The 15,072-nt window shown below is 42.3% G+C and overlaps 1 protein-coding gene across 1 annotated transcript; it reads right to left on the reverse strand.

The window, feature by feature from the left end:
• Positions 1 to 377: 377 nt before the first annotated feature.
• Positions 378 to 13,170, reverse strand: prom2 (prominin 2). Its single transcript, XM_062401404.1, has 23 exons — positions 12,841 to 13,170; positions 10,358 to 10,422; positions 9,849 to 10,054; positions 9,267 to 9,387; positions 8,749 to 8,812; positions 8,554 to 8,643; positions 7,053 to 7,249; positions 6,479 to 6,553; positions 6,145 to 6,208; positions 5,861 to 6,017; positions 5,620 to 5,772; positions 5,410 to 5,533; positions 5,220 to 5,302; positions 4,967 to 5,051; positions 4,648 to 4,791; positions 3,789 to 3,854; positions 3,594 to 3,686; positions 3,410 to 3,463; positions 2,737 to 2,817; positions 1,897 to 1,965; positions 1,684 to 1,773; positions 1,438 to 1,550; positions 378 to 1,291 (listed from the first exon to the last, which is right to left on the reverse strand). The coding sequence occupies exons 1-23, from the start codon at positions 13,100 to 13,102 to the stop codon at positions 1,240 to 1,242; spliced, it is 2,508 nt and encodes an 835-aa protein (XP_062257388.1). The 5' UTR covers positions 13,103 to 13,170; the 3' UTR covers positions 378 to 1,239.
• Between the last annotated feature and the right edge of the window lie 1,902 nt (positions 13,171 to 15,072).

Raw genomic sequence — 15,072 nt, forward strand, 5'->3', positions numbered from 1 at the left:
TCACAAAGACACACTATCTTTTTCTATCGTAGTAATTCAAAACTGTAATAACAAAATAATAATAAATGTAATAACTGCATCTGTGTAATCTGTGCAAATGGGAGTTACATGTACAGCAGTAGTTCATGCTTAGATGTAAGAGACTGAGGCAGCTGAGCGATTGTTGGATGATAACTATAGGACTTTGTTAAATGTAGTTTCCAACATATTTGTTGTGTGTTATAACGCAATCCAAAGGGAGCTACTGGAGATATTCCCTGTGAGAAGCACTTTGATGGAATGTGTGGAAAACAGACAGTGACGGATCTCAGAGATTCCACTCATGTCACAGTCAAAAGGTAGAAAAATGCAGAGCAGACTCAGAGTAGATTTTTTTTTTTATTACTCACAGTATTTTCAAAAACAGCTGGCAGGAATTTAACAGTGATAAAAACACAATCTGCTCAAAAGTGCAAAAATCATAATTTTCAAATCACATCAGTCAAAGTCTGAATTTAGAAAAACACCATTGCAAAGATCAGGTCAACAAAAAACAAAAGTTGCATTGTGAGGTTTCAAACAGCAACAGTATGGTGACTGCTTTGGTCACAGAAATAAGCAAAAAAAAAAAATCATTTGATGATTCACAAGAGGAATTGTGCTTTGATTCTCAACATTAGTGCAAGTTTAATTATTATTTAATTAAATAGTGTTTCCCATCGGAATTAGGTCGCCAAACAGCGGTGAGGAACCCGGCACGCTATGGGTACCTGTTGGCACGGTGACACACTGATGCCTTCTTTGAAAGCATGAGACAACTACAAGACTAAATATAAACACTCAAAATCAGCTTTAAAGTTATAAATCTATCGTGTGAAAATCCAGCAGCAGGCTCGGTACATTCGATGCATAAAAAAATATTTATCTAAAACAGTGAAATGAAATATATCTCTTTGAATGTTCATTTCCCTGAAGATTCCCTTTTGCCTTGTGTCCCCCTGAGGTCAGTGAACAGATACTGTGTTAGTGTGTGTGTTGTGTGTTGTAAGACCACTGCAGTCGTATAGCTAGCAGACTTTCTCGTCCACTCTATCGTGAAAGTAGGATAATAAAGAAATGAAGGGGAAGAGCAACCGTACACTTGGGACTTCCCGTCCGTGCGTCACGTCTGTGCAGGAGTGTTTTTACTCTGTGGAGAGATGCCACACTGGTGCCGGCAGTCTTTCAAAGCTGTACCGCTTCAAACAGGAGGCCGGTCTCTCAGGGGATTTTCATGTGGGCCCGTGGAATGCTGTTAATAACTACGTGTTCGCTGGAAACAAAGACATTAGCAGCGTCAGACCAAACAAATCAGTTGGGATTTCTGCACGTATACAAACATGGGTAAATGTGTTTCTGTAGACGTGGGTCGTTGTTTTGTTGTGTGCGTGTGTGTGTGTGTGTGTGTTTGCTTCTTACTCATAGACGTCAGAGCGCTTCATTCTCCTGTAGTACTTGGCTAGTTTGATAGAAAGGATGATGCTGGGGATGAAGAAGATCAAGCACCAGCCCAGACTGCACCAGAATGCATTCTACAAAGAGAGAAGAGCACAGGTGATGAAAAAAAAGGATTGAAAGGGGCTTAAAGATTAAATATTAAGCTCTTGTTCAGGACAAAACCATTTTTTTTACAGGGGTGTATATGTGGAGCTGAAGATGACTCACCAGAGACTGCACCACGTAATGACAGACGATGATCTCCGCCGAGTCCAGAGCCCCGGCTATCGGCTGACAGCGACCCACCTCTTGTGTGATCTGAGGGAGAGGGCCCAGGTAAGGCCACTGCACCAAAACTGAACTCATATGTGTCCATGAATACAAAAAATACATGTGTATTATAGTTCAACTAGTGCAGGCAAATATTTGAATGGACTTTACCGAGAGTTTGGCCCAGTCAGCGTAAGCGATGAAGTAACCGAGCTGACAGTCTAAAAACTTCATGCTCTCCTGGGATCATGAGAGAGAGAGAGAGAGAGAGAGATAGAGAGAGAGAGAGAGAGAGAGAGAGAGAGAGAGAGAGTAAATTCCACACATTTTCCCCGTGCTTTACAGTGGGTAAGTCATGAGGAAGCACTGGAAGCAATGGGGAATTCTGGGTAAATGCTTTGGAGTGACCTGTATTTAACTAAATAATAGAATTATGACTGGGAAAGTTTATTCTCTAGAGAACCATGTTTCATGCCTGTTCAAAAAGTTTAAAGAAACAACTCAATGAAACAAAAAAAACTCTATTACACTCTATAATAAATGCTCACATGGTAGACGACAAACTGAGAAGTTTTCCATTCTCAACATTTTCAACATTTTCTCTAAGAATAATTAATTTATCTTGATAGAAGAAAAACAGATTTAATCATGACAATATATGATTTTGTACAATTTGATAGTTGGTGTGGTGTGTTCAGTTTTAGGATCATACAAGATATCTGAAATAAAACTGTGTCATCCTGGACCCCTCGGTGCATCCCCTTCAAACCCAGAGCAACCACTAACTAATTACTAAAAAGCAAGTATTACTGTAATTGAGGTAAAATATAATTGTGATTCATGCCCTGTGCCTGCGGAGCAAACAAGCACGTTGTTTAAACTCCAAGCATCACCCTTAGCTTCTCCCCCTCCAGCCCAATGACTGACCGACCACAGGCATTAACACACCACATGGAGCCCTTTTTCCTTTTCTTTTTCTCTAACTCATGTGACCCGTGGCCCTCTACTCACGGTCTTGACGATCTGTGTCGTATTTGTGTTGAGGAAGTCTTGTGCTACTCCCACGTTCCTCAGCACCTCCCCCACTGTCCCCTGGAAGCACCAGAGAGGAGAACGTGTTATAAAGCACAGAGAGAACAAGAGGAAGAACGACCTTCTGCTCGTTGGCAGCTCCTGTATTGACAAAGCGATGTATTTGACTCTTTTTGTAATTTATTTTTTACTTTAATTGACTTGTATACATTTTCACTACTTTTATTTATCAATATTAGGAATACATATGTGTGTCATGATCAGACAAACATAAAAGTCTATGGGTGCAACTTCAAAAACGCAACAGGAAGCCTGCTATTTTGCATTTAGTGGCCATTTTGGCCATATTCCACAGTTTTACTTTGAGGTACTTGTACCAGGGCTTACATCAGATCAACTTCAAATTGAGATGAGTGTCATAACAACAAGATAGAAATACAAACTAACTCAAAGATCATCATAAAGGAAAACCGTTGTATATTTGACAGCACAATTGTACATTGATCTACATTAAGGTTTGTCGTCATTCAAGTTCTATACGTGTTATTGTGTTGTACTGCTGTTCTTTTTCTTTTAAGTTTTTTTATCATAAGATGCATCATTAGAATGAGGTATCTCCCCCCCTGTATGAGTATGCTGTCTGTGCACTCACGTTGATTTCCTCCGTCATGGATCGAAGACTCCGGACACTCGAATTCAGGTTTTGCTGGGGGGTGTGGGGGGGGGGGGGGGGGGCATGAAGATGTTTATGCTTATGAATTAAACGCCGAGAAGAATGAAAAGCAGAATGAGAATCATTGGAAAAGATGCGAGCTAAGATAAGGAAACCCCCTCACCAGTTGTGGGATGATGGTTGATTCTATGCTGGCCTGAATCTTCCTCAGGTCACTGGCCTCGCTACGTAGCTCTGCTCCAGTGGCAGCGTCCACCTGGAGACAAGTCAAACTGTTGGTGAGTAGATCTGATGTGGACATGAGAACAAAATACATTCAGTTAGGATGTTTTCTGCGTGATTATGTCTCGTCACTCACTTGAGTCGCAGCCAACTCAAGTTTATCTGCTGTTGTGTTCAGATTGATCCTGGAAACGTTGTTAATCTGCCAGACATCAAAAAGAGAAGCATCACAGTTACATGTTGGATATGAAAACCTAGAGCACTGGTTTGTATTCATGAGAGAGGTTTAAACTATGGAAAGTAGAATGAGAGCCGGTGGTTTGCCTCATAAATGGAAGAAATGTATGATTTATGGATGGGAAATGTGCTTGGATTCATTTATATGAAGGCCTAAAGATGAAAGGACTTTTTTGCCCTTTTTTTTACCAATGGACACATATAACAATGGCAGTTTTTGTTTTTAGTAACTTCACCAAAGAGGTTGTGTTTTCACCCCTGTCCGTTAGCTGACGTGTTGTTTTTTTATGTCTGTGAACAGGATTTTAGAGATTAACATGGAACTTGGTGGAAGGATGCAGTATGGGTCTGGGGGAGAAATCTGAAAACATTTTTTTTTCATTTCCCTAAATATTGTGAGAAAGGGCGCATTTAACCATTCCCCTGAGTTGTCAAAGAACAATTCATGGATCTTTGTGCGCAGATATAAATACAAATCTGGATCTAGTGAATATATATGGGGTTTCATGGGGGGGACTGATGGATTGAAAAAGAAAATTAAAAAACTTTTAAATTTGGCCACAAACAAATGAATTTGTTCAACTCAAAAAGCAAAAACATACAAATTGATTTATCACTTAATTTGTTACCAATTGAATTACATTTTTTAAAGCTGGTAATAAATGAAAAGTTGACCGTGAAGTTTTGGAAAAGGGAAAACATTGAGTGAGAGTGAAGCTACACATACTGTAGACACATGGAAGCTGAATAACAACTACCTGCTGGGTGAAGGCTGAGGTGTCCAGTTCATTGGCCTTGGAGGAGAAGCTCCTGAGCTGTTTCTTCACTTCTGGGCTCAGGAGATTGATGGTTGACAGAGGGATAACTGTGTTCTCAAACTCCTTCTTGATCTGATCTGTGTACTGTGTGACGGACCAACATCTTCAGTGATAACATGCGACTATAAATCAAGAAATCCTTCATTTTTCTCGAGAGCAGCTCATCTGCTCGACTTCAGAATCAGCAGGGGACTATTTCTGAAGACCCTGGGAAGCACGTTTAAAATACAATTATTGTAAGGACGGTAAGGAAACTCACTTTAGATACATTGAGGACTTCGTCAAGGTTTATTAATTCATTCAAGTGGAGGGTTGTCCACACAGGCTTGTTTTCCTCACAGTCTCTGCAAACAAAGACATTAGGTGAGATCAAGTCAAACTTATTTGTACATTACTCGCAAACTTGACAGTGCATTATGCATGCCAGTAACTTATGAGCCCAGGAACGAATCTAACTGGTGTAAATGTCTGCACATTATGTATTATTACTTTAATGTTCTAGTATTACATACCTGTAGATGTCAGAGAGAGTGATTTTGGTTTCCAATCCCAAAGTTTGAGTTATCTGTGTACTTAAATTTGTCGAATCAAGGAACTGTGGACAGAAGAGGCAATGATATTAACACAAAGATATTCAAGACATAATTTGTAGTATTTTCGTACCTTATGACCCGTGCGTGTGTATGTGACATATCTCGCTACCTTCAGCAGTTGTCCATCGTTCCAGGGCCGACAGACCAGGACGTAAACGTTCCCCCCCACAAGGAACAGCAGCACCACCACGATCATGAACAGCCAGGAGAAGAGGAAGCTGAACCCTGCACCCCTGCAACCACAACCGGGTCAGAGGTCAGCCAAGAGCTGGGGAAGTTAAACAAAATAGCATTTACCTAAAACCAACGCAGCACTCACATCACGAGGAATGTGCCTCCACAGTCGGCCATGCAGGATCGCTTCGTGGGATCTGCTGAGGGCGTCAGACCCAGAGGGCCCAGGACCAGACCCAGGAGGTTACACACCACTACCAGGAGCACCACGCAGCACAGGGCAACACACACACCCCATCTGGAGACCAGAACACACACACAATAATTGGATTTGCAGGGGTTCCATCCATCGATCATGTGCGTTTGCCGTTTGCAGGTGTTTTTACCTGATGTACTCGTAATTCTTGACCTCTGCTGTGACAATGTTGACTTGTCCGTGCACTTGGCTCAGACTCTCCGATGTTTTGGTCAGACTGGTCAGGGGGATCTTAGTGGAAATCTCGGAAATCTGTCTTTGTACTTCAGCCAGCTGCTGCTTGCTTTCTAACACACACACACACACACAAACATAAATATATCTTATTTAAAATTGACCATATGGACAAACTAATACTACTAATCAATGACCAATAGATTAGTATCTGAAATTGAAGTGAATCTGCTCACATACTTCGAATCATATCCTTGGTTTCATTGGCCACCGTCTGGGGGATGCTGTCGAAAAAACTCTTCACCTGAAATTAAGAACAGTGTTTATCTGTCTGCAATAAATAACAAAATACAAACAGATTCATCTCTTTTTACACCAATTTTACCCACTTTCTCTGGCTTCAAATCAATTAGTCATATTTAAAGTAATTATGTTGGGTTAAAACTTGTTCACCCTCCCTCTCACAATCTGTCCACCGACTCTGATGTGTAAAAGCTGGCTTTGTGTTATCATAAAAGAGACGGGATTTTATTAAAGTGTTTTCATTGGGGGGGGGGGGGGGGGGGGCACAAACCTCCTCGACTCTCGCTGTGAGGTTGATTCTGACGACTTCATCCACTGCAGACTGGAGCTCGCTCGGGATGGTGATCTGTGGACAGTCATGTTATACTTTTATCTGACAGGAGGAGGCAGCAGAATTCAGCAAAACAATGAATGGAATGAGCAATAGTGAATAGCATCTAAACGAGGAGAGGAGATAAGAGGAGAGGAGAGGAGAGGAGACAACAGGAGAGGAGACAGGCTGAACTCATCAGAGACAGAAGAGTGTAGGAGAAAATACAGAAGAGCAGATGGGCGGAGAACATATCAGCTGTTCAAACAAAGCATGTGTCAGTGTCTCATTCTGCGTCAGAGGATCTCTTATTACATAAATGATTCTTCCTGCTGTTGCTTGATAATAAAATCTGTTTCTTTGTCTGTATCGAGTGGCTTTTGTTATTTTTTTATCTAAAACACTCAGGTTGACAGGAGTGAGTGCCAAGAACGACCTCAATTCATCGCCCTGTGTTGTTCAAATCCTCCATTCAAGATGAAACAAACTGATATATGTGATTTGACACACTAGGATGCATACAATCAGGACTTACAGTGACAGACATGTCCAGTTTTTGGGACTGTAGCTTTGCCTTCAGGTTTGCACAGACGGGACATTGTGGTTTGGATAAAGTCCGATTGATGCGGGTTTTAACATCGGTGATGTTGCCCTGGACTCGGTCCATGCTGGACTGCAGCCGAGCCAGCGACGAGTTGATCTCTCTGAGTTGAACACTGATGCTTCTGGTCTCTGATCATGCAATTGAAAAACACAAATACTAAGTATACACAAAAGATACAAGAAGAACCAACAATCATTGAGAGCAACGTTATCCAGTTGCTTTTAGTCAAGCATTACAAACATGTTCCATTACGCTCTCCTGGGCCTGATGTACACACAATGATGGCTTCGTGCTGGATTAGGTATTGTGTTATTGTTGAAGATGACAAACCTTCTCATAAACTTCCTGGCACAGAAAGTGCACATACAATCACTCATAACATAAACCACTACAAACTGGAAATGATCCAAGTAAACCTGTACACAGGCTAAAATACTTTTTGTTACTTGATCATTGGTATGAGTGGTTGTTTCTATATGTAAACCCTGTGATGCACTGAAACACTGTCCATGCAGTACCCTGCCCCTCCCCAAATGCCAGCTGTGATTGGCTACAGCTGAACAACTGGCAAAGAAAATAGCAAGATGGATGGATGGCATTATGTACCCAAAGTATTGGCAAATATTTAATAATGAAGGGATCATGTGGGGATTATTTGTATTCTTTAACAATCAAACACGATGTGCAAATAAGAGTCAAGCCCAACCCTCCTCGGGTGGTGAGAGCGAGTATTGACATATAGGTTTGGTGAGCATGATGCCCGAAGGGGAAGGCGGGTGACAGCAGAGACAGTCATCGACCTCAGCCGCAGCATCAGCCTCAGTCTCAATCTCAATAGCAGATGATTGTTCTGCAAACATTTTGTTCTCTTATTATGTTTTATCTTTCAATTAATAACAAGCGGTGCACCTATACACCTTTGGATACATTTTGATGAATGTTTTGTCTGCGACCCAAACTGCCCCACACGCTCCGTGTGTTGAAACACAGGACATTGGGGAAATGGGGGTCACTGGTCAAGCACATTCTTAAGAGGTGGTGACATTGAATAAAACTCATGGATTTTAATGGAAAAAAAAATATGGCACATTCAGACGACTGATATCTATGAGTGTGTGGGGAATTAGATGAAGCTTCATTGACATTAAGTAATCTTTTGGGCCTGGGGGGAAGTATGTACTTTAGTGGGTTCCATAATATCTATTCTCTTCCTTTCCTTGTAATTAAGCATCAACATATAAAAACCAGATGGTGAACAAAAAGAACAAAGATCACTTTATCCGACTTTAGCGTAAGAATTGAAATGTAGTGCGGCTGCATAGTGCATGTATGGGCAAGGGCCCCAGCCGCTCCTCTGATCTCCTGTCAGATATTCACTCATGATTTGACACGCTCAGCCTTGAACAGGACGCAGCACGCAGGCTCACCATACCTTGGTTCAGGCGTCTCACAGGGAGCAGCGCCTGGTCCAGAGTTACCGTGAATCGCTCCTGGATCTCTGCTCCCAGCTTGGGCCCGATGTCTGAGTCACAAGTAGGCGAAGGGAGGGTTAATATGGTGTGACCAGAGCAGAGCAAACAACAAGTGGTTCCTCTGTTTGAACTTTATTACTTCCCCACCCTCTTACCGTCTAGGTTTGTGGTGACCACCTGTATGGTTTTGTTGCTCTCATCTAGCACGTCCTGAATTTGCTGTAGGAGAAACAAACTGTAAGATGTGGGTTGAACGGCAACGTTTCGGACTGATCACATGAGCTAATTGTAAATAGTGGCTTAGGATATAAAAAGCAACGGATACAACACAGGCATAACTCTCCCCGCGACCTTGTTCCACTCTCCTGTGGTGTGAGATAAGTGTATTGACACTGCAGGGGAACAGGACTGCTAATTAATCACAGGCCCCAACTGGAGAGAACCGGAGCCCTGTTTGCATCTCACACAAAGAGCTTGTCGATTCTCAGCAGATTGATGATCGGTTGGTGGGGGGTAAAAAGGTGAGCAATCCCAAACAGACACCACACAGGCTAATTCCCAGTGCCCGTCGTAAGTGTTTGAGAGGAGAGGAGCAATAAGTCAGCCAGTATATTGACAGTTGCCGACTCGCCTCCATAAGATGCACTTCCCTCAACAACAGGGTTTCTCTTACCTGAGGCACAGCTGTGAGGAAGGTCTGGAGGTTGTCTAAGGTTTTGTTGAGCTGCACTGGAGTCTCATCCACGCTCACTTTGAGGGCTTCATTGCTTCTGAACATGCAAATGTTCCCAGCGCTATAAAAACACACACACACATACACACACACACAATAACATAATGCAGAAATTCGGGCGTTGCACACACGCACTGAGACACTCACATTCAAGCTATTTTCCAACACATCGTTATGGTGATCAAAAACCAAACCCAAACCATATCCCAAATCTTGACCATGACCAATCCATGCCTAGCTCTTATCTTAACCTCACCACAATTCACTTCGTAACCTTAACCAGAACCTCAGACATGTTGTTTTGTGTCACTAAAAACTATTTACTGTGCTCTTGACATTCTTTTTGAGTTTTGGTTATGTTTGTTGATGTCCTGTGATCAGTGCTACAAGCCAATTTACCAACGAGGACAAATTAAGAAACCCCCTCTATATATGTGTGGTCCCCATTAGGTCAGCGTTCATGCTGGAAAGGGTCCTTAAGCTGTATCAGAAATGAGCACACACACACACGTTCACACTCACAGGATAATAAGTGTGGTGACGAGTGTGCTCCAGTAGAGAGTCCTCCTGCGGCAGTCGATGGAGGACGTCTGCTTCTGGTACATCCTCCCACCGCAGTTGCCACAGCAGCGACAGCACGCCAAGAAGAAGCCCACGATGGGCATCAGCACGATGTACAGGACACCGATCGCTGCGCACACCAGGAAACCCACTTCATACACCAGGGCCTGAACACACACACACACACACACACACACACACAAACATGTATCACAGCTAAAAAAACACAAATATCAATTTCAAGTGACTGGGACATTGTCTCGCTGGTCTGTCTTTAACCAAGCGAGACACTGATTGATTAACTGTGTTTTCCCTCTTCTCTGGTGTCAGTCCACAATCAGAGCACATGAGGAGGTTTTGGTTACTCAAGTCGGCATTCTTGTGTTCCAACATAAAAAGGGTCTCAGGTTTCCAGCCCACGGATATGTCTGATTTGTACATGTATGTCAAACTCATGAACACTCACTTACTTTTTTAATGAGCTCTTGATCTGACGTCACTTGTGGATAACTGTTGATTGTTTTCAAGATTATCTCTGGAAAGAAACAGGAAAACACTCTTTTAAAATAGCGGCCTGGAAAAGCTCACTGCTACTCTCCACCACCAGCCGCTCTCCCACTTGTCCCTGTAAAATAAATCCAGCAGTGGGGACAACGTGTCCTCTGATGCGTCCAAACATTGTAATCTCTCGCTTTGTAAAACTTGAAATCGGACACCTCCATCTTGTGGTTACTAGGAAACAAGGGCGGTCAGGAGGAGAGATTACATTTTTACGCACACACATGTAAAAAAAAAAACAAGAAACAAACAAAACCTGCTCTCTATGGTCCCACCGAGCGGTGGTATTGTGGAGGTTATTCACAAGGTGAACAGGTAACTGAGAAGATTAGTTGTTCGGGTGTTCCAGACACAATCTTTTTGTGTCGTACTCACCGTTTCTTTGTGTGTGTGTAACATCAGATGGCAGCATGACATGAATATCCTGGAAATTTGTGTGTGGTTTTGCCTCAACCTGAGGTATTTTATGTTGAAAAGCTTTACTTTAAATTCATTTGTCATTATATAAGCATTTTCTCATTAAGTTGATGTTTTTCAGGGACAGTGCATACTAATGACAGCACAGTCAATGGGCCAGAGTTATACAAGAGGCTAATTTCCATCTCTGGCAAAGTGTAAAGTTTGAAGCCTCAAATCAAATTACAAAAAATAAGTTTTATTTAAACAGTTTTCACAATGTAAACCTTATCAATTAGCTAAAAGTAAAATATTGATATTTAATAGATATTTATTAGAGGATATATACATTTTTGTATTTAACCAAAAAAAAGTTACATAATGTTACAGGAGTAAAAAAAATCAGGTGTGATTTAGGCCCGAGGCCCAATAAGGTGTATGATCGAGAATAAAGGACGACCTCTGATCCTTAAATCAGGAAACAAAGAGCAAATGGATGGTTAGTTTAACCTTTAATAAATACTTTACGAATCAGAAACAAGCCCCTAAAATACAAATCGATAAATCTCGAGTCAATAGTTGCGAGGTTGTGAAAACGTGAGTGTTGCTTGATGTATGAAGCCTTTTTTGTTCCCACATAGCTTAATTGTTTTGGAACTGATTTGGTCCACACTGCCACACTGCCACTCTGTCACCCGGCCCACACTACACGTGGAGTGAGGCACTTGGGCGGTCTGCTCCTGTCTGCCAGATCTGGGCAGCAAGCAAGCCAACAGCAATACAGCACGTCAACCAAAGGTGCCAAAGGTGGCCCAAAATAGTTTTGTACTATTGGGCCATAATCACAATTTACAACGTGAGCCACTTTAGGTTCCAATCCACATCTTGACGAGAGCACTGCACGTTGTCAAAAAAAAGGTCCACATTTTGCGTTGGGATATTTGGGCCAAATTTGCTATTTGACGAGTTGGCCACCTAAGGCTCTTCTCCATATGCTAACTGGGTTTCATCTTTCTAGCTATTAAATAAACTAAATGTTGACTGGCAGCTTTTTGTAATATCCTGTTTAAAGCTGTGGAGTGAAACCCATTTGTTTACTTAGTGATATTTATAACCTACGGGTTACTGGTTTGTTCATGAAGCAGAAGCTACAGTTTAGCATTCGCAGTCAAACGATCTGCCTTATCATGGTGCGATAGCACAAAGTGTTTCAGGAAAAAACGATAAACACACAACAAGCTTTTAAAGTGAAACACTAGTTTCTGCATGTGACATTAAGCGGCTATCATATGAATTCATCTCTTTATGACAACACTGGGTCCACCATTACAAATGACTGAACCTTTGTCTAGATTGCAATGACTTCGCACAAAGGTTTACCAAAGATTTCTGTGTCATTGTGTTAACGATACCACGCAGGATGTAATGTACGAAACCGAGAAGGGTTTACTGAGCAATTACGACCGATCACAGGGACAGAGGGTGTGGCAAAGGTGAGTCTCAAGTTTGAGTAACAGGAGACGCTGGACTAAGAGCAGGCACAAAGGCTAATGATTGACAGGGAAAAATACAGGAATTCCCCCTAACTTATTGATTTACCAATCCTGTGGGCTTTTTGTATGGGCAGGGTCACTGCAGAGCAGGAAAGGTTCAAAACTGATGGTTTACACCTTTGTCCCTGTAAGAAAAGCCCAGTTCAAATAAAATGAATGAGTTAAAAATTGTCAGTTTCAATGTTTTGACCTGTGAGTGGGTCTTGTTCAGACTTGGGTACATGCACAGAAAAAAAGAAAAGGATATGTGAGGCTGACCGACTTGAGTCTTCGTTGGTCAGAGCAGGAATGAGGGTTAGTTTAGAACCAGTGCAAGGGCCCACAGGGACTGACTGATTGAAAACTCTGAAAATGTTCCATATTGAAAGCACACAAAAAACCCTACTAAAAATAAAACACCTTCTTAAAAGGTCCAAAGGTTCGGGCTAGGTTTAGTGTTGACTTACCTTCAGGGAATGGGTTCGGCTGGACTGTGTGGAGGAAGGACTGGACCAGAGGGGCCATAAACCCCAGGCCGGTGTCCTTCACTGCCGTGTTCTGGTACTTCACCTCGGTGAGGTGCAGCGGGGCCGTAGCCGGACAGGCTGTTTGTGGGGGGGGCGACTGGGACAGGCTGAGCCCCAGCAGCATCGATGCAACGCAGGCTCTCAGCACTCCAGCACTGCCCAAAGGCCTCCACACACCCCTCATTCTCTCACACAACCCCATGATTACAGGTGAGGCGGGTGGGGAAAACTGGTTTGTAGAGTGATCACTTCATGGCACAGGTTTTTAAATCACCTGAAAACAAGACCAAAAAAGGAAAAGAGTGAATACAATGGAACTGATGAGGCATGATAATTAAACCTTTGATACATAAGCTATGCAAAACCCTTCTCAGGCTCCTTTAATGACATAGAAGTCTCATCGTCTATTAAATGATCAAATACATCTATTTAAAAAAATATAGCAGAGAAATACTAACGGTTGACATGTTCATAAAGAGGATATTTTAAAACTGTAAATATTTCTCAGAGTGCACTTTGTAAACTGAAAGTCCTTTGGGTGTAACTCTTTAATTTTGGAATAGCTGAAAAACTGAATGAGGAAATTTATTCAGTGCAAAGATATAGAACTTTTGACCCATGTTGTGTATCAAAGGGTTAAAGCTTGGAGAAGAAACCCACAGACTGAGTCACACAGAGAGAAGTCACAGTGCTGTTTCTTTACAAAATGGCAAAGGACAAAAGAACTGCTGCTATTTTTATCGATGAAACACAGAAAGGCATGTTTCATCAGTGCCAGTGGTGGAATCCTAATGTTTAACTGACACCAATTTCATTTCCAAGCCTCCGCTTCAAGGGACAGTTATCCCAAAACTTTTCTCTCATGAAGTAGAGGATGTGCTGACATTTAAAGTTAAAACAAAACAATGTGAGACACAGATAAGGAATAAAACCTGTCTGGGTTGTGCTGTCAATGCTGTGCTGCATGTAAACACACAGAGAACCTGCAACCGCCTGAGACGCCCACATCACCTCTGTTTATCTCATTCTGCCTGCATGAAATTCAAATATGATCTCAGAGTGCACTGTGTAAACTGAAAGTCCTTAATGTGAAACTCTTTTAAGCAAATAACCTCACAAGGGCGAAGCTCCACACTAACTGAACACGTGTTCTTATTTTAAAAATACAACAGAAAAACAGTCTACGATTGTGTTTCCCCTCTAATTTCAAAGACACCTTACACTGAAGATATTTACTGCTCCAACTGGGACTGTGGGAACCAGCTATCTGAGCAGCTCCTCTAGGTCCAGGTGTGAGTGAGAAGGTGCAAGAGAGACAAGAGGACACATTCAAAGAAAATAGGAAAGCAGAAGGAGCATCGAGCTGTTTTCTTTAACTCACCTTCCCGGCGCGGACAGCAAAGGACAGCTACACGGCTCTGATCTCCAGTAATTCAGTCAGGGGCGTGTGACTCCCACAGACTCTTTACAATCCCGTAGAAACCTGACACGCTCCGACTGCTGTCAAGTGGAAGCCAACTGCTTGGAAGGCTGGGAAAGACTGGGAGCAGAGGCAGAGAGAGGGAGGGAGAGGAGGGAATCAGAGGAGGGAGAGAGGGAGGGTCTTTAAGAGAGGAACAGGGAGAGAGGGAGGGAGAGAGGTGGCAATGAAGTAACTGACAGAGTACCTTTAGAAAAAGACGAAAATGGGATTTATCTTGCTTTGTTTCCTGGAGTGTCAGGTGGCCTGATTACAGTGCATCAACTCTGAAAAACAAGATAGAGCAGAAGGAATTTCAGAAAATCAGGAAGCAGGATATGCTGATAGACAAATAGGGGAACTATCGAAAAACAGGTCATCTGTAATCCAGAGGTGTACAAACATGTAATAACACGGTCTTAAATATGCAGATGGGAAGGAGATGTGAGTACGCACATCTACAGTAAATGTAATGTGAGAGAGATCATAGGTAAAACTCGGCTGCCGGAGAAGACACAACAACCACAACCGACTGATCTACAAATATAGTGAGAAAACACTTTCACCTAAACAACCAGCATCAGGGAGATGGAGATATTATGATGACTTACCTATAGTGCGATTATTCTCATCAGTCCACCTCATCACTGTTTCTGAGGTTATTGAACTTCCCAGTCTGCAGAGCTGTTGTTCCCTTCTCTCAGTGCCAGGCA

The sequence above is a fragment of the Platichthys flesus genome, chromosome 12 (genome assembly GCF_949316205.1).
Source record: "Platichthys flesus chromosome 12, fPlaFle2.1, whole genome shotgun sequence".
NCBI classification, from domain to species: Eukaryota; Metazoa; Chordata; class Actinopteri; order Pleuronectiformes; family Pleuronectidae; genus Platichthys; species Platichthys flesus.